Here is a 17,674-nt window from a genome sequence, read left to right on the forward strand (position 1 = left end):
GCCGGACGTTTCTCTTTCTGCTCTCGCGAGAGTTGCGCGAGGTCCGCGCGGGGGCAGGGGGCGGGGCCTCGGCTGTCATGGCGGCCTCCATGGAGGAAGGTGCGGGGAGCGGGGGGGCTGGACGCTTGGGCCCCCTGGGGGGAGGGGGGGTCCCGGACGCCTGGGCCCCTTGGGGGGGGGCTCCTGGGCCCCTTGGGGGGGATTTCCCAGACGCCTGGGCCCCCTGGGTGGGGGGCTGGGGGGGCTCCCGGACGCCTGGGCCCGCGGCCGTGCTGACCCCCCCCCCCCTCCCCGCAGCCCCCGGCAGCCCCCCCGCCGGGGGGGGGGACCCCGCCGAGCCCCAGGACGCTGAGGAGGAGCCGTGAGTGCCCCGGACGCCTGGGCCCCCCGGGGGAGGCGGGGAGGGGGGTTCCTGGGGGTCCCGGATGCCTGGGTCCCGCCTTGGGGGGGGGCAGGACGCCTGGGTCCCCCCATGGGGGGAGGCAGAGGGGGTTCCTGGGGGTCCCGGACGCCTGGGCCCCCCGGTGCGATGGGGGGGGGGTCCTGTCCCTGGATGCCTGGGCCCCCCGGTGCGACGGGGGTGTCTCGGACGCCTGGGCCCGCTGTGTGACGGGGGTCCGAGCCCGGACGCCTGGGTCCCCGGTGCGACGGGGGTGTCTCGGACGCCTGGGCCCGCTGTGTGACGGGGGTCCTGTGCCCGGACGCCTGGGCCCCGCAGGCCGCCCCCCGCGGAGCTGCAGCGGCCGCCGCGGCTGGTGGCGGAGGCGCGGGAGGAGTATGGCCGCCGGCCCGAGAACTTCCTCAAGGGCTGCGTCTGGTGAGCCGGACGCCTGGGCCCCGGGGGGCGGGAGGGTGGACGCCTGGGCCCCGGGGGGGGCCGGACACCTGGGCCCTGGGGGCGGGGGACAAAGTGTCTGGACGCCTGGGTCCCCTGGGGTGGGGGGGAAAAGTGCCCGGACGCCTGGGCCCCTGATGGGGCGGGGGGGGTGGCTGAGGGTGTGCCGAGCCCTCCCGGACGCCTGGGCCCCCGGTGGGGTTGGGGGGCAGCTGCGGGGTGCCGAGCCCTCCCGGACGCCTGGGCCCCGCAGGGCCCCCGACGGCTCCTGCCTGCTGACCTGCAGCAACGACAACGTGCTGCGCATCTACGACCTGCCGCCCGCCCTGGGGGGGGCCCCGGGGGGGGCCCTGCCCGAGCTGGTACTGCCCCGCGCGGGGGACCGGGCCGGGGGGGCATTTTGGGGTCCTGAAGGGGGGGGTCTGGGGGGGTCCCAGGGGGGGTTTTGGGGTCCTGGGGGGCGTTTTGGGGTCTGGGGGGGGTCCTAGGGGACGTTTTGGGGTCCTGGGGGGGTCTGGGGGGGTCTTGGGGGGTGCTTTGGGGTCCCAGGGGGTATGTGGGGGGTCCCAGGGGTATTTGGGGGGTTCCTGGGGGTCCCTAGAGGGTCCTAGGGTGCTTTTAGGGGGCCTTGGGGTGCACAGGGGGGCCCAGGAGGCCTCTGGGGGGGATTGGGGGGTCCGCAGTGTGCTGAGGGGGGTCCTGGGGGTATTTGGGGGTCCTGGGGGGCATTTGGGGGGGCCCCGGGGTAGCTGGGAGGCCCCAGAGGGTTTTTAGGGGGCCGCAGGGGGGTGGCTGGGGGTCCTTAGGGGGGTCCTGGGGGTATTTAGGTGGCCATGGGGTGCTAGGGGGGTCCTGGGGGGCATTTAGGGGTCCTGGGTTATTTCAGGGGCTCCCTAGGGTGTTTGGGGGGTCCCAGGGGGTCTCTGGGGGTCTCTGGGGGGGTCCTGGGGGCCTTTAGGGCTGTTTGGGGGTCCCAGGGGTCCCTGGGGGGTACTGGGGGGCTTTTAGGGGTGTCTGGGGGTCCCAGGGGGACTTTAGGGGTATTTGGGGGTCCCCGGGGCACCCACGGGGGTGCTGGGGGGCCGGGGGGGGACTTGGGGGGGGGGGGGCGAGGGACCCAGGCGTCCGGGCGCAGGTGCCGGCGCTGCGGGTGCCGGAGGGCGACACCGTCTACGACTACTGCTGGCTGCCGGGGATGGCGTCCGCCCGGCCCCCCTCCTGCCTGTGAGCCCCCCCGGAACTGGGAGCACTGGGAGCACTGGGATGGGGTGCTGAGGGCACTGGGGGCACTGGGGGCACTGGGATGGGGCGGTTGGGGGGGACACTGCTGGCTGCCGGGGATGGCGTCTGCCCGGCCCCCCTCCTGCCTGTGAGCCCCCCCGGAACTGGGAGCACTGGGAGCACTGGGATGGGGTGCTGAGGGCACTGGGGGCACTGGGGGCACTGGGATGGGGCGGTTGGGGGGGACACTGCTGGCTGCCGGGGATGGCGTCCGCCCGGCCCCCCTCCTGCCTGTGAGCCCCCCCGGAACTGGGAGCACTGGGACGGGGTGCTGGGGGTGCTGGGAGCACTGGGGGCACTGGGATGGGGCGGTTGGGGGGGACACTGCTGGCTGCCGGGGATGGCGTCCGCCTGGCCCCCCTCCTGCCTGTGAGCCCCCCCGGAACTGGGAGCACTGGGACGGGGTGCTGGGGGTGCTGGGAGCACTGGGGGCACTGGGATGGGGCGGTTGGGGGGGACACTGCTGGCTGCCGGGGATGGCATCCGCCCGGCCCCCCTCCTGCCTGTGAGCCCCCCCGGAACTGGGAGCACTGGGAGCACTGGGACGGGGTGCTGGGGGCACTGGGACGGGGTGCTGAGGGCACTGGGAGCACTGGGACGGGGCGGTTGGGGGGGACACTGCTGGCTGCCGGGGATGGCGTCCGCCCGGCCCCCCTCCTGCCTGTGAGCCCCCCCGGAACTGGGAGCACTGGGAGCACTGGGACGGGGTGCTGGGGGCACTGGGACGGGGTGCTGAGGGCACTGGGAGCACTGGGGGCACTGGGATGGGGCGGTTGGGGGGGACACTGCTGGCTGCCGGGGATGGCGTCCGCCCGGCCCCCCTCCTGCCTGTGAGCCCCCCCGGAACTGGGAGCACTGGGAACACTGGGAGGGGATGCTGGGGACACTGGGAGCACTGGGAGGGGGCGGTTGGGGGGGACACTGCTGGCTGCCGGGGATGGCGTCTGCCCAGCCCCCCTCCTGCCTGTGAGCCCCCCCGGGAACTGGGGGCGCTGGGACAGGGCACTGGGAGCACTGGGATGGGGCACTGGGGGCACTGAGAGGGGCTGGGGGCACTGGGAGCACTGGGACGGGGAGGCTGGGGGGGAACTGGGGAGGCTGGGGGTGCTGGCGGCTCCTGGTCAGGGAGCTGAGGGTTACTGGGAGCACTGGGAGGCACTGGGAAGGCACAGGGAGGACTGGGAGGGTTACTGGGAGGTCACTGGGAGCACTGGCAGAGGAGTGGGAGTACTGGGCGCTTACTGGGAGTAGTGGGGGTGTTGCTGGGGGGTTACTGGGGGTTACTGGCAGCCCTGGGGGAGGGCACCGGGGGTTACTGGGGGCACTGGGGGGGGGCACCGGGGTTACTGGGAGCTGCGGGGGGGGCACTGGGGTTACTGGGAGCCGCGGGGGGGGGGCACTGGGCATACTGGGAGCTGTGGGGCAGGGTGGCGAGCAGCAGCCGCGACAACCCGGTGCACCTGTGGGACGCCTTCGACGGGAGCCTGCGCGGCTCCTTCCGCGCCTACAACCACCTGGTGAGGGCCCAGGCGTCCGGGGGGCCCCGGCGTCCCGGGAGGGGGTGGCGGGGGGGCTCCTTCCGTGCCTACAACCACCTGGTGAGGGCCCAGGCGTCCGGGGGGCCCCGGCGTCCCGGGAGGGGGCGGCGGGGGGGCTCCTTCCGCGCCTACAGCCACCTGGTGAGGGCCCAGGCGTCCGGGGGGCCCTGGCGTCCAGGGAGGGGGCGGGGGGGGCTCCTTCCGCGCCTACAACCACCTGGTGAGGGCCCAGGCATCCGGGGGGCCCCGGTGTCCAGGGGGGGTGCCGGGGGCCCAGGCGTCCGGGTGGCACGGGGCCCCGGTGTCCGGGGGGTGGGTGCTGGGGGCCCAGGCGTCCGGGTGGCACGGGGCCCCGGTGTCCGGGGGGGGTGCCGGGGGCCCAGGCGTCCGGGTGCCCACGTTCTGGGGGCGCAGGACGAGCTGGAGGCGGCGCGGGGCCCCGGTGTCCGGGGGGGGGTGCCGGGGGCCCAGGCGTCCGGGGTGCAGCCACGTTTTGGGGGCGCAGGATGAGCTGGAGGCGGCACGGGGCCCAGGTGTCCGGGGGGGTGGGTGCCGGGGGCCCAGGCGTCCGGGTGCCCACGTTCTGGGGGCGCAGGACGAGCTGGAGGCGGCGCGGGGCCCCGGTGTCCGGGGGGTGGGTGCCGGGGGCCCAGGCGTCCGGGTGCCCACGTTCTGGGGGCGCAGGACGAGCTGGAGGCGGCGCGGTCGCTGTGCTTCTCCCCGGACGGCGCCGAGCTGCTCTGCGGCTTCGACGGGGCCGTGCGGGTCTTCGCCACCGCCCGCCCCGGGCGCAGCTGCGACACGCGGGACCTGCGCGGTGAGAGCACGGGGGGGGCACGGGGGGGCTGCGGCACGCGGGACCTGCGCGGTGAGAGCGGGGGGGGGGCACGGGGGGGCTGCGACACGCGGGACCTGCGCGGTGAGAGCACGCGTGTGCGGGGGACACGCGAGGGGCGGGGGGGGGTCTCAGGGGCGGGGGGGGGCTGCGGCACGCGGGACCTGCGCGGTGAGAGCACGCGTGTGCGGGGGACACGTGAGGGGTGGTGGGGGGGGTCTCAGGGGCGGGGGGGGCTGTGACACGCGGGACCTGCGCGGTGAGAGCACGCGTGTGCGGGGGACACGCGAGGGGCGGGGGGGGGAGTCTCAGGGGTGGGGGGGGGCTGCGGCACGCAGGACCTGCGCGGTGAGAGCACGGGGGGGGCACGGGGGGGGCTGCGACACGCGGGACCTGCGCGGTGAGAGCACGGGGGGGGCACGGGGGGGCTGCGACACGCGGGACCTGCGCGGTGAGAGCACGCGTGTGCGGGGGACACGCGAGGGACGGGGGGGGGTCTCAGGGGTGGGGGGGGGCTGCGGCACGCGGGACCTGCGCGGTGAGAGCACGGGGGGGGCACGGGGGGGGCTGCGACACGCGGGACCTGCGCGGTGAGAGCACGGGGGGGGCACGGGGGGGCTGCGACACGCGGGACCTGCGCGGTGAGAGCAGGGGGGGGGCACGGGGGGGCTGCGACACGCGGGACCTGCGCGGTGAGAGCACGCGTGTGCGGGGGACACGCGAGGGGCGGGGGGGGGAGTCTCAGGGGTGGGGGGGGGCTGCGGCACGCGGGACCTGCGCGGTGAGAGCACGGGGGGGGCACGGGGGGGGCTGCGACACGCGGGACCTGCGCGGTGAGAGCACGGGGGGGGCACGGGGGGGCTGCGACACGCGGGACCTGCGCGGTGAGAGCACGCGTGTGCGGGGGACACGCGAGGGGCGGGGGGGGGTCTCAGGGGCGGGGGGGGGCTGTGGCACGCGGGACCTGCGCGGTGAGAGCACGCGTGTGCGGGGGGCGGGGGGGCCTCTGGAGCCAGAGGGGGTGGAGCTTGGTGGTGGGGGTGGGGCCTGCGAGGTGGGTGGGGCCTGGAGGCACAGCCACCCTTAGCGGCTGGGGGCGTGGCTGGGTGCTGGGGGCGTGTCCTGGCAGGGAGGGTTGGCAGGAGGGGGCGTGGCCACACCAGGGGGTGTGGCCTGGCAGGGAGGGGTGGGAGGAGGGGGTGTGGCCACACCAGGGGGCGTGTCCTGGCAGGGAGGGGTGGGAGGAGGGGGTGTGGCCACACCAGGGGGCGTGTCCTGGCAGGGAGGGGTGGGAGGAGGGGGTGTGGCCACACCAGGGGGCGTGTCCTGGCAGGGAGGGGTGGGAGGAGTGGGTGTGGCCACACCAGGGGGCGTGTCCTAGCAGGGAGGGGTGGCAGGAGGGGGTGTGGCCACACCAGGGGGCGTGTCCTGGCAGGGAGGGGTGGGAGGAGGGGGTGTGGCCACACCAGGGGCGTGTCCTGGCAGGGAGGGGTGGCAGGAGGGGGTGTGGCCACACCAGGGGGCGTGTCCTGGCAGGGAGGGGTGGGAGGAGGGGGCGTGGCCACACCAGGGGGCGTGTCCTGGCAGGGAGGGGTGGGAGGAGGGGGTGTGGCCACATCAGGGGCGTGTCCTGGCAGGGAGGGGTGGGAGGAGGGGGTGTGGCCACACCAGGGGGCGTGTCCTGGCAGGGAGGGGTGGGAGGAGGGGGTATGGCCACACCAGGGGGCGTGGCCGCGGTGGGGGGCGTGGCCACAGCGGGGAGCGGGCTCGCCCCGCCCCCTCCCGGGCCCGGCTCCGCTGACGGGCTGCCGCAGCGGGGGGGCGTGGCCAGCGGGGCCTGATTGGCTGCGTGGCGTGCAGCCCCGCCCAGGCGGTGTTCGCCTGCGGCTCCTACGGGCGGAGCCTGGGGCTGTACCCGCGCGATGGGGGCGGGGCCCTGGCGCTGCTGCCCCGCCTCCCCGCCGCCCCCACCCTGCTGCGCTTCGCCCCCGACGGCCTCCGCCTCTTCGCTGGGGGGCGCAAGGTGGGCGGGGCCGCGGGAGGGGGCGGGGCCAGGATGCTGGGGGGGGGGTGGAGGGCAGGGGTGGGGCTTTGGGCCTGGGGGCGGGGCCTGGGTTAGGGGCGGGGCCTCCCAGTTGGGGAGGGGCCTCATGGATGTGGGCGGGGCCAAGGGCAGGGGGTGTGGTCTGGGGGAGGGTGGGGTCTTGGGGCTGTGGGTGGGGCAAGGGCAGGGGGTGGAGCCTCAGGGCAGGGGGTGTGGCCTGTAGGGGGGGGTCTGGGCTGGGGGTGGGGTCTGGGATGAGGGTGGGGTCTCAGGGCTGTGGGCGGGGCCAAGGGCAGGGGCGGGGTCTGTGGTGGGGGTGGAGCCTCAGGGCAGGGGTGTGGCCTGTAGGGGGCGGGGTCAGCTCAAGGGGCGGGGCTGAGCCAGGGGGCGGGGCCTGGGCAGCGGGTGGGGGCAGGACCGGAAGGGGGCGGGGCTGCCCCGGGGGTGGGTGTGGCCTTGGGCGGGGCTTGCTGATGGGCCCCGCCCCCGCAGGCGGAGCACATCGTGTGCTGGGACGTGCGGCGCCTGGAGCAGCCGCTGCTGCTGCTCGAGCGGCCCGTGGCCACCAACCAGCGCGTGGCCTTCGACCTCGACCCGTGCGTGACGCCGGGGGGGCCCGGGGGGGGACGCCTGGGCCCGGGGGGGGGCAGGGGGGGCCTTCGACCTCCACCCGTGCGGGCGGGGGGGCTGGACGCCTGGGCCCGGGGGGGGCAGGGGTGCCAGGACGCCTGGGCCCCAGGGGGGTTCTCAGGAGCCCAGGGGACTCCTGGACACCTGGGTCCCTGTTGGGGGGGGGGTTGGCGATGTCCCCGGACGCCTGGGCCCCCGTGGGGGGTTGGTGACACCCAGTTGTGACAGGAGCGAGCGGTTCGTGGTGAGCGGCGACACGGGGGGGCATGTGCGGGGGTGAGACACGCGGGCGGCCCCCCCGGCCCGGACGCCTGGGCCCCCGGCGGGTTCGGGGGGGGGGGGGGTGACGTCCCCGGACGCCTGGGCCCGGTTGGGGTGGTGACGTCGTGCCGGTGTCGTGGCAGGAGCGGGCGGTTCGTGGTGAGCGGCGACTCGGGGGGGCACGTGCGGGTGTGGGACACCCAGGCGGCCCCCCCGGCCGGGCCCCGGCCCCTGCTGCCCCCCCTGCTGCGCTTCCGCCCCCTGCGCGACTGCGTCAACGGCGCCAGGTGGGGCCAACGCCGGGGGGGCTGGGCACTGGGGGGGGGCACCCGGACGCCGGGGCCCCGGGGGGGGGCCTGGGTCCCTGGGGGGGGTGTCTGGATGCCTCTGTCCTTGGGGGGGGGGGCTAGACGCTGTGGGGGGGGATGCCTGGGTCCCTGGAGGGGGGGGAGCCTGGATGCCTGGGGGCGGGGGGGGCTCCCGGACACCTGGGTCCCTTTGGGGGGGGCTCCTGGACACCTGGCTCCCTTTGGGGGGGGCACCTGGACACCTGGGTCCCTGGGGGGGGGGCTCCTGGACACCTGGGTTCCTGGGGGGGGGCTCCCAGACACCTGGGTCCCTTTGGGGGGGCTCCCGGACACCTGGGTCCCTTTGGGGGGGGCTCCTGGACACCTGGGTCCCTTTGGGGGGGGCACCCGGACACCTGGGTCCCTTTGGGGGGGGGCTCCCGGACACCTGGGTCCCTGGGGGGGCTCCTGGACACCTGGGTTCCTTTGGGGGGGGCACCTGGACACCTGGGTTTCTTTGGGGGGGGCACCCGGACACCTGGGTCCCTGGGGGGGGGCTCCCAGACACCTGGGTCCCTGGGGGCGGGGGGGCTCCCGGATGCCTGGGTCCCTTTGAGGGGGGCTCTTGGCCGCCTGGGTCCCGGGGGGGCTGACCCCGGACGCCTGGGCCCGCAGCCTGCACCCCAGCCTGCCGCTGCTGGCCACGGCCTCGGGGCAGCGGCTCTTCCCGGAGCCCTGGGCCAGCGCCGAGGAGGACGAGGAGGAGGGGGAGGAGGCCGAAGGCCCCCCCGCGCGGGGCCACAACTGCCTGCAGCTCTGGTGGTGGGGGGGCAACGCCGCCACCGTGGCCTAGGGCGGGGCACGTGGGGGCGGGGCACGCGGCGGCACGGACACGCGTGTGCGGGAACACACGTGTGCGGGGTGACGTGGGGGGTGCGGTTGGGGGTCGTGCCAGGGTGCGGCCCCCCCGTTTGTACTAAAGCGTTTCTACTTAATAACGTCTGCCGCGCGTCTGTGCCGCTGCCGGGGGTGTGGGCCGGCTACACCCGTGCCGGCACCTCAGCTACACCCGCACGCCCCAAGTACCCCCAGCTACACCTGCGCCGACAGAGCACACGCTCCTGGCTACAGCTCAACTCCACCCGCACTGACACTGCAACTGTCCCTGCACCAACACCCCCAGGTACAGCCAAACACCCCAACTAGCCCCAGCTACACCCACATTGACCCCCCAACTACAATCGCACTGACTGCCCAACTAGCCTTGGCTACACCCCAGCTACAGGCAACACCACAATTACCTTCAGCTACACCTGCACCTGTACCCCAACATCCTAACTACACCCACACTGACATCCCAATTACCCTCAGCTACGCCCCCCCAACTACACCCGAACTACACCCCAACTACACCCACACCGACCCCAGTTCCCTCTGGCTACACCCGCACACATACCAACACCACCCAGCAGCGCCCACACTGTGGACACGTGCGCGCTGGCCCCGCCCACATGCCAAGCCCCGCCTCCCCGCTGGCCCCGCCCCATCCAGAGCCCCGCCCCCCGCTGATCCCCCGCTGCCCCGAGGGCGGGAACGGCAGGACCCCCCCCTCCCCGCGGTGCATTGTGGGAGTTTGCCCCCCATCTTCTCCAGCGGTCCCGCCTCTTTCCCCTCCCGGCGCCCAATCAGGCGCCTCGCGGCCGCTGATTGACGGCGCCCCCCGGCGGCCGTTAGCGGCGCGCGCCGCGCCGCTGATTGACAGCGGCACCTGGCGCCGGGGCCGTTCGCGCCTCGCCGCGCCCCGCGCGCCCTCATTGGCCCGCCGGGCGCCTCGCGCCCCGCCCCGCCGCTCCCCCATTGGCCCGCTGCTTCCGTTGTGCCGTTGCCCTGGGAGACGCGGCGGTGGGCGGAGCCTGTGGTGCGGGAGCCGTTGGAGAGAGTGTGTGGGGAAGGTGCGCGCCGCGCGGCTCCGGGGGCAATTTGTGAGGGGAAGGGGCAGTTGGGGGGGCCGGGGGGGCAATCCGTGAGGAGAAGGGGCGGTTGGAGGGGTCGGGGGGGCCAATTCGTGAGGAGAAGGGGTGGTTGGGGGGGCAATTCGTGAGAGAAAGGGGTGACTGGGGGGCCTGGGGGACAATTCGTGAGGGGAGGGGGCGGTTGGGGAGGTTGGGGGAGCAATTTGTGAGGGGAAAGGGTGGTTGGGGGGGCTGGGGGGGCAATTCGTGAGGGGAAGGGGGGGTTGGGGGGGCCAGGGGGGCAATTTGTGAGGGGAAGGGGCAATTTGTGAGGAGAAGGGGCAGCTGGGGGAGCAATTTGTGAGGGGAAGGAGTGGTTGGGGGGCAATTTGTGAGGGGAAGGGGCGGCTAGGGGAGGGTCTGGGGGCAACTCATGAGGAGAAGGGGCAGCAGGCAGGGGCTGGGGCCAGCTGGGGAGGATTGGGGAGCAGGTGGGGAGGAGAAGGGGCAGTTAGGGAGGCCCTGGGGGCAGTTGGGGGGGTCGGGGGGCAGCAGGGGAGGAGAGGGAGCCCTGGGGCGGTCAGGCAATGGGGGCTGGGGGGGTGCAGGGCAGCAGAGTGGGGAGAGGCCCCTTGGGGGGAGCGGGGCGAATCTGGGGGGCAGCTGGGGCGGGGGGGGCAGGACTGATGCCTCGCCCCCCCCCCCCCCCCCTGCTGCCCAGCTGCTATGCGTGCCCGGAGCCGCACCGCCCCGCGGGGCAGGACGGGCCCCGGCCCGCCGCCCCCAGCGGAGGAGCAGAGCCGCGCCGCTGCCTCACCATCACCGCCACCCCGCTGTGACTCCGGTACCGCCACTGCGGCACATGCGGGGGCCACGCGGCCGTGCCGGGGGCGGGCTGCTCCCTGCCGCCCTCTGGCCACGCAGCCCCGGCCTAAACCCGGCCTCGCAGGGCGCTGCCGCCTGGCCCCGTCCCGGCTCCAGGGCTGCGGTGTCACCAAAGTGCCACCGCCATCCTCTCTCCCGCAGAGGCCGTCGCCCCGGAGCCCCCAGGCCGGGAGGAAGAGGAGGCTGCACGGCCCCTTCTCCCGCCAGAGCAGGAGCCCGACGTGGTAGGCGGCAGCCCTGGGGGGGGCAGGGGGGCCACGCAGCCCCTCCGCCCCTTTCCCGCCCTAAAATGGAAAAGTTGGCATCTGCGAGGCGGCAGGCGCTGCCCGCGCCTGGCTTCTTCATCCCCCTGTGAAGCTCCTAATGAGCCGGGCCCTGACGAGCCGGGCCCTAATGAGTGCCCCCCCCCCCCCCCCCCAGCACGCCTGTGTGCGGAGCCGCCTGGCGCTCAGCGGCCTGCGGGGCCACGCGTGGACAGCGGAACACGGCGCCGCCCTCGACCTCTTCCTGCGGGACGGCGCCACGCGGCTGCTGGTGGCCTACGTGGACGCGGGCGGCCTGCGCCTGCAGCACGCCGTGCCGCCCCAGGTGGGGGCCGCGCCCACGGGTGCCCCCTCCCTCCCGTCCCCCCCCCCCCCAGGGTGCTCGGCAGCGTCTCTACGTGCCACCACGGCCGCCCCCCCGCAGGAGCCGGAGCAGCTGGCCTTCTTCATCCGCCTGAGCGACGCCGCCATCACCGCGGGCAACTTTGTGGCGACGGTGCAGTTCGGCACGGCGCGCCGGCCCTGCCTGGCGGCGCTGCTCCGCCTGCTGCAGGCGCTGCTGCTGCCCCGGCTGCTGCGCCGTGCCGCCGCCTGGCCCCCGGTGCTGCGCGGCGAGCTCCTCGCCGAGGCCTACCGCTTCATGGCCGCGCTCACGGGTAGGCGGCGGGGACAGGGGGGCGGCGGGGGGCGGGGGGGCTGCCCAAGCCTCACCGCTGCCCCCGCAGACGCCTGCTGCCGCCCGCGGGGCCGCACCGTGCTCTACGTGCCCGCCGAGGCCCTGGGCGCTGAGCCCGAGGCGGCCGCCGCCGACCGGGCCCTGCTGCAGCGCCTGGAGCGTGAGTGACCCCCCGGGGTGCCCTGAACCCCCCCCCGCGGCAAGCTGAGCGTCCCCTGAGGCTCCCCGCTCCTGCAGCCTCGCTCATCCAGTGGACGCGGCAGCTGAAGGAGGCGCTGCGGGCGCCCGAGGCGGTGGCGGAGGGCACGGGGCCGCTGGAGGAGCTGGGCCGCTGGCAGCAGCGTGCCGCCCGCCTCCAGGCCCTGCAGCGGCAGCTGGGGCGCCCCGGCGTGTGCCGCCTCCAGGCCCTGCTGGCCCGCGCTGCCTCCCCCTACCTGCTGCCCTTCCAGGAGCTCGCCCGGCAGCTCGAGGTGCCCCTGGGGGGGGTCTGGGGGTGCCCCATGGGGGTCTGGGGTGCCCCGGGGGTGTTTGGGGCACCTTGGCGGGTCTGGGGGTGCCCCACAGGGGTCTGCAGGGTGCCATGAGGGTCTGGGGTTCCCCAGGGGGGATCTGGGGGTGCCCCATAGGGGTCTGGAGGGCCCTGGGGGGGTCTGGGGGCACCCTGGGGAGTTTGGGGGTGCCCCAGGGGGGCTTGGGTGTGCCCTGGGAGGTCTGGGGGTGCCCCAGGGGGGTCTGGGGGTGCCCTGTTGGGGTCTGGGGTGCCCTGGGGGGGTGTGGGGGCATCCTGGGGGGTTTGGGGGTGTCCCATGTGGGCTTGGGTGTGCCCTGGGAAGTCCAGGGTGCCCTGGGGAGGATCTGGGGTGCTCTTTGGGGGGTCTGGGGGTGCTGTGGGAGGTCTAGGGTGCCCCAGGTGGGGTTTGGGGGTCCTGGGAGGTCTGGGGCAGCCAGGGGGGGGTCTGGGGGTGCCTCACAGGGAGTTGCGGGGTGCCATGAGAGTTTGGGGGTGCCCTGGGGGTGTCTGGGGTGCCCCGGGGGCGTCTGGGGTGCCCCAGTTGGGGTTTGGGGGTGCCCTGGGAGGTCTGGGGTGCCCCGAGGGGGATCTGAGGTGCCCCAGATGGAGTTTGGGGGCACCCGGGGGGGCCTGGGGGTGCCCCAGGGGGGTCTGGGATGCCATGGGGGGGCTGGGGGTGTCCTGGGAGGTCTAGGGGTGCCCCGGGGGGGTCTGGGGGTGGTTTGAGGGGGCACTCTGGGGGGGGTCCGGGGACACCCTGGGGGGGCCAGGGGCGCCCTGGGGGGTCTGGGGGCACCCCAGGGGGCACCGCGGGGGTTTGGGGGGGCCCGTTTCAGCCCCCCGGCCCCCGCAGGCGGGCGCGGAGGAGGCGCGCTCCAACGTGCGCTTCCTGGGGGTGCTGGAGGAGCCGCTGCGGGCGCTGGGGGCGCTGGGCCCCGCCGCCGCCCCCCCCCGCCTGCCCCCCCTGCTGCGCCTGGTCCGCGTCCTCTGGCTGCACGCGCCCCACTACGGCTCGCGCCAGCGCGTCACCGCCCTGCTGCGCAAGGTGAGGGGGGCCGGGGGGGCCCCGCCGTCGCCCCCGCCCGTGTCCCCCCCCCCCCGCCCACCGCCGCTCACCCCCCGCAGGTGAGCGCCGAGCTGCTCCGCCTGTGCTGCCGCCACGTGGCCCCCGAGCGCCTCTTCGACGGCTACGTGGCCTCCAGCCGCCGCTGCCTGCGCGACTGCCTGCGCTGCCTGCGCGCCTGGAAGGAGAGCTACCTGCGCGCCGCCCGCCTCCACAACAGGTCCGCCCGCGGGGCTGCGGGGGCCGCGGGGGGGGGGGGGGGGCTTCGTGGCGGTGGGGGCCTGGCAGCGTGGGACCTCGTGGCGGGGGGGCCTTGTGCCGGGGCTCTTGGCAGCCCATGGCGATCCTTGGGGTCACCGCGCGGGCCCGGAGAGGCAGAATCAGGCCCCGGGCAGCTCCTTGTGGCCCCCCTTGGCTTCCCCCCTGTGTCCCGCCTCTCCTGGGGGGGAGCGAGGGGGGGGAAGCCCCCCAATTGAAGTGCCCCGGTCCCTGCTGCACTAATCTGTCCCACCGATGGGGGCACTGGGCAGAAACAGGCGCCCGCGGGTGTTAATTAGGCGCGGGTGTTAACTGCCTGTTTCCACCTCAGAGCGGTTCAGTGCCCAGTGAGGCAGCATCGAAGGCCGGTGCAGTGTGGGCTTCTGCTGCCTGGGGGGAGGGATTCGGGTGCCCGCGGGGGTGCTGAGCGCCCCCCACTCCGTCCCGGGGGGGGATTCGGGTGCCCGCGGGGGTGCTGAGCCCCCCCCCGCCCTGTCCCGCGGCTGCGGCAGGCTCTCGGCGCAGGGCTGGGTGCTCGACCAGACCAGCATCTTCGCCCAGGCAGACGCCTTCGCCCAGCGCTGCAGGGACCTGCTGGAGGTAGGGGCTGCGCGGGGACGCCCCCCCCGGCGCGGTGACAACCCCCTCAGCACGGTGACGCCCCTCCCAACGTGGTGACGCCGCGCTGGCCGCAGGTGTGCGACTGCCAGGAGCAGTTTGGGCGCTGGGAGGAGGGGCGGCAGGGCGCGGCCCCCCGCTTCGCCGGCCGCCGGGGCCCGCAGCTGGCGCGCAGCCTGGCCGAGCTGGAGGCCGCCTTCGCCAGGCAGCTGGGCGCCCTGCGCGCCGCCTCCGCCGCCCGCGCCCTCGACATCCGCAGCCCCCGCTGGCACGACGACTTCAGCCGGTGAGGCCGCGCCCCCGCCCCCCCGCAGCGCCCCGGGGACGGGCGGGGCCCTGAGCGACCCCCCCCCCGCCGTGTCCCCCCAGCTTCCGCGCCGGCGTCAAGGAGCTGGAGGTGATGGCGCAGAACCTGCTGGCGGCGGCGCTGGAGCCGGTGCGGGCGGCGGAGCAGGGCGTGCGGGTGCAGGACGCCTTCCAGGCCCTGGCGGCGCGCGAGGTGCGGCCCCCCCGCGTCTCCCGACACCCCCTCGCCGCGGCGGAGCTCCCCGGACCCCCGCCGCGGCCTCACCGCGTCCCCCCCCCCGGCACAGGCGGTGCGGCGGGCCTTCGACAGGGCCACGGCCCGCGTCTACTCGCTGTTCGACGCCGAGCTGGGGCTGGTGGCCGCGGAGCTGAGCCGGGGGCCGCCCCCGCCCCCGCCCTGGAGCTGCCGCCTCTCGGGCCAGGCCCACTGGCTGGAGGCCCTGCGCCGCCGCCTCGCCCGCCCCGCCGAGGTGCGCCCGGCCCCGGGATCCGCCGCGCGGGGGGCGAAGCGGCTCGCGGCGGGGCACGCGGCGTGGTGCGCGGTGTGGCTCGTGGCGTGGCTTGGATGTGGCTCATGGCAAGGGTCGCGGTGGGACTAGTGCTGTGGCTCGGATGTGGCCTGGATGTGGCTCTTGGTGTGGCTCGCGGCGTGGCTCACACTGTGGCTCGCTGCGCGGCTCGCGGCATGGCTCGCGACGCGGCTCATGGTGCGGCTCGCGGCCCGGCTCGGACACGGCTCACAGCGTGGCTCGGATGTGGCTTGTGGCGTGGCTCGGGCATGGCTCATGACAGGGCTCACGCGTGGCTCGCAGCGTGGCTCGGACACGGCTTGTGGCGCGGCTTGCGGCCCGGCTCGCAGTGTAGGCTCGCGACACGGCTCGCAACGTGGCTCGGATGTGGCTCAGCTGTGGCTCGTGACGCAGCTTGCGGCATCTTGCAGCGTGGTCTCACGACGTGGCTCGTGGCACGGCTCTGGCGCGGCTCGCGGCCTGGCTCGCGGCGTGGCTCGGACACGGCTTGGATACGGCTTGCGCCGTGGCTCGGATGTAGCTTGCGGTGTGGCTCGTAGCGTGGCTCGGATGTGGCTCGCGGCGTGGCTCAGACGTGGCTCATGGCATGGCTCGGACGCGGCTCGGACGCAGCTTGTGGTGTGGCTCGCGGCATGGCTCCGACGCGGCTCGCGGCATGGCTCCGACGCAGCTCGTGGTGTGGCTCGCAGTGTGGCTCTGACGCGGCTCGCGGCGTGGCTCACGGCGTGGCTCAGACGTGGCTTGCAGCGTGGCTTGCGGCGTGGCTGGGACGTGGCTTGTGGCGCGGCTCAGACATGGCTTGCGGTGCGGCGTGGCTCGGATGTGGCTCAGACGCGGCTCGCGGCGTGGCTTGGACGTGGCTCGCGGCGTGGCTCAGACACGGCTCGCGGCGTGGCTCGGACATGGCTTGCGGTGTGGCTCGTGGCATGGCTTAGGCGTGGCTCGCAGCGTGGCTCAGATGGCTCGCGGCGTGGCTCGCGGCGTGGCTCACGCGGTTTGCAGTGTGGCTCAGGCGTGGCTCGCGGCGTGGCTCGGACGTAGCTCGCGGCGTGGCTCAGGCGTGGCTCAGGCGTGGCTCGGACGTGGGTCGCGACGTGGCTCGGACATAGCTCGCGGCGTGGCTCAGGCGTGGCTCAGGCGTGGCTCGCGGTGTGGCTCGGACGTGGGTCGCGGCGTGGCTCAGGCGTGGCTCGCGGCGTGGCTCGGACGTGGCTGGGACGCGGCTGGGACGCGGCTCGGCCGCGGGTCCCGCCGTGGCTCACCGTGCCGCGGCCTCTGTCCCCCGGCAGTGCCTGGCGGCGGCGCCCTTCCTGCGGGAGGCGGGGGCCGGGGCGGCGAGCCGGGGGGCCCACGGGCGCCTGGCGCAGGCGCTGGCCGAGCTGCAGCACCGCAGCTTCCGCGCCTGGGGCCGGGCGCTGCACCGCCGCTGCCTGCCGCCCCCGGAGCTGCCGCTGCTGGCCCCCGCCGCCCCCCAGCCCCGCCTGCTGCGCCCCAACCTCGACACGTGAGCCCCCCCCCGCCCCCCCCGCGCCCCCCGGCGCCCCACGGCGCTGCCCCCCGGCGCCCCTCACCCCGCGCCCCCCCCCGCAGGGCGCTGCTGACGCTCTTGGCGGAGGCGCGCGGCTGGGAGCGGCTGCTCTTCGAGACGCCGCGCTGCGCGGCCGAGGCGTGCCGGCGGCGCGAGCCCCTGCGGGCCCTGCGCGAGAGCCTGCTGCTGCTGGCGCGCGACTACAACAGGTGCGGGGGGCCGGGGGGGCTGCCGGGGGGCTGCCGTGGGGCTGCCGTGGGGCGCCGTGGGGCGCTGAGGGGGCCGCCCGTCCCCCCCCAGGCTGGTGGGCGAGCTGTCGGCGGAGGAGCGGGCGCTGCTGGCCGAGCGCCTGCGCGGCCTCGACGCCAGGATCCGCCCGGGGCTGCGCACGCTGCTCTGGTCCCACGCGGGCCCCGCCACCGCCGCCTTCGTCAGCGACTGCCGCCTCCACGTCGCCAAGGTGTCACCCCCCCCCCCCCGCGGCGCCGCGTCCCCCCCCAGTCCCCCATCGGCCTGCCCACAGCACCACGTCCCCCCCGTCCCTCTCCGTGCGGTGCCGTGTCCCCCCCCATCACCTTCCCCACAGCAGAGCAGTGTCCCCAACCCATCCCACTCCCTGGGGTGGCCATGTCCCCCCTGTCCCCCTCCGCACAGTGCCACATCCCCCCCTATTGCCCTCCCCACAGCAGAGCCCTGTCCCCCCTCATCCCCCTCCCCACAGCAGCCACGTTCCCTGCCGTCCCCCTCCCCACAGCGGCCATGTCCCCCCCCGTTCCCCTCCCTGTGGGACCGTGTCCCCCCCATTCCCCTCCCTGTGGGACCACGTTCTCCCCTGTCCCTCTCCTCATGGTGGCCATGTCCCCCCCCCCCCGTCCCCCTCCCCACAGCGGCCACATTCCCTCCATCCTTCTCCCTGCAGCGCCCCGTCCCCCCGCCCCGTCCCCCTCCCTGTGGGGCCACGTTGCCCTCCGTCCCCCTGCCCACAGCGGTGCCATGTCCCCCCCTCGTCCCCCATCCCCATGGCAGCTGCATCCCCTCCTCATCCCCCTCCCCGTGGGGCCACGTTCCCTCCTGTCCCCCTGCCCGTGGTGGCCACATCCCCCCACCGTCCCCCTCCCCGTGGGGCCACGTTCCCCCCCATCCCCCTCCCCATGGTGGTGCCGTGTTGTCCTCTGTCCCCCTCCCCATGGTGGCTGTGTCTCCCCCGATCCCCCTCCCCGTGGGGCCACGTCCCCCCCCATCCCCCTCCCCATGGTGGTGCCGTGTTGCCCTCTGTCCCCCTCCCCATGGTGGCTGTGTCCCCCTCCATCCCCCTCCCCGTGGGGCCACGTCCCCCCCAATCCCCTCCCCATGGTGGGGCCATGTCCCTGTGT

General features: G+C 75.8%; 2 protein-coding genes across 2 annotated transcripts in view; both read left to right on the plus strand.

The window, feature by feature from the left end:
• The first annotated feature begins 16 nt into the window (after positions 1-16).
• Positions 17-8,713, plus strand: WRAP53 (WD repeat containing antisense to TP53). The gene is made up of 11 exons (XM_064501162.1): positions 17-99; positions 298-361; positions 719-817; positions 1,089-1,197; positions 1,971-2,059; positions 3,543-3,633; positions 4,339-4,471; positions 6,304-6,512; positions 7,026-7,129; positions 7,568-7,711; positions 8,387-8,713. The coding sequence occupies exons 1-11, from the start codon at positions 78-80 to the stop codon at positions 8,562-8,564; spliced, it is 1,242 nt and encodes a 413-aa protein (XP_064357232.1). The 5' UTR covers positions 17-77; the 3' UTR covers positions 8,565-8,713.
• Positions 8,714-9,502: 789 nt separating this feature from the next.
• DNAH2 (dynein axonemal heavy chain 2) overlaps positions 9,503-17,674 on the plus strand; it is a 78,168-nt gene continuing 69,996 nt past the window's right edge. The window contains exons 1-16 of the mRNA XM_064501087.1: positions 9,503-9,663; positions 10,385-10,507; positions 10,690-10,772; positions 10,969-11,136; positions 11,236-11,467; positions 11,537-11,647; positions 11,725-11,957; positions 12,852-13,043; positions 13,124-13,281; positions 13,832-13,919; positions 14,015-14,223; positions 14,307-14,436; positions 14,531-14,713; positions 16,063-16,277; positions 16,364-16,510; positions 16,602-16,761. Coding sequence (XP_064357157.1) covers positions 10,390-10,507; positions 10,690-10,772; positions 10,969-11,136; positions 11,236-11,467; positions 11,537-11,647; positions 11,725-11,957; positions 12,852-13,043; positions 13,124-13,281; positions 13,832-13,919; positions 14,015-14,223; positions 14,307-14,436; positions 14,531-14,713; positions 16,063-16,277; positions 16,364-16,510; positions 16,602-16,761 — 2,427 coding nt within the window. The 5' untranslated portion in view covers positions 9,503-9,663; positions 10,385-10,389. The remainder of the gene's footprint in view (positions 9,664-10,384; positions 10,508-10,689; positions 10,773-10,968; positions 11,137-11,235; positions 11,468-11,536; positions 11,648-11,724; positions 11,958-12,851; positions 13,044-13,123; positions 13,282-13,831; positions 13,920-14,014; positions 14,224-14,306; positions 14,437-14,530; positions 14,714-16,062; positions 16,278-16,363; positions 16,511-16,601; positions 16,762-17,674) is intronic.

Source organism: Dromaius novaehollandiae, chromosome 32 (assembly GCF_036370855.1).
Source record: "Dromaius novaehollandiae isolate bDroNov1 chromosome 32, bDroNov1.hap1, whole genome shotgun sequence".
In the NCBI taxonomy this organism is placed as follows: Eukaryota; Metazoa; Chordata; class Aves; order Casuariiformes; family Dromaiidae; genus Dromaius; species Dromaius novaehollandiae.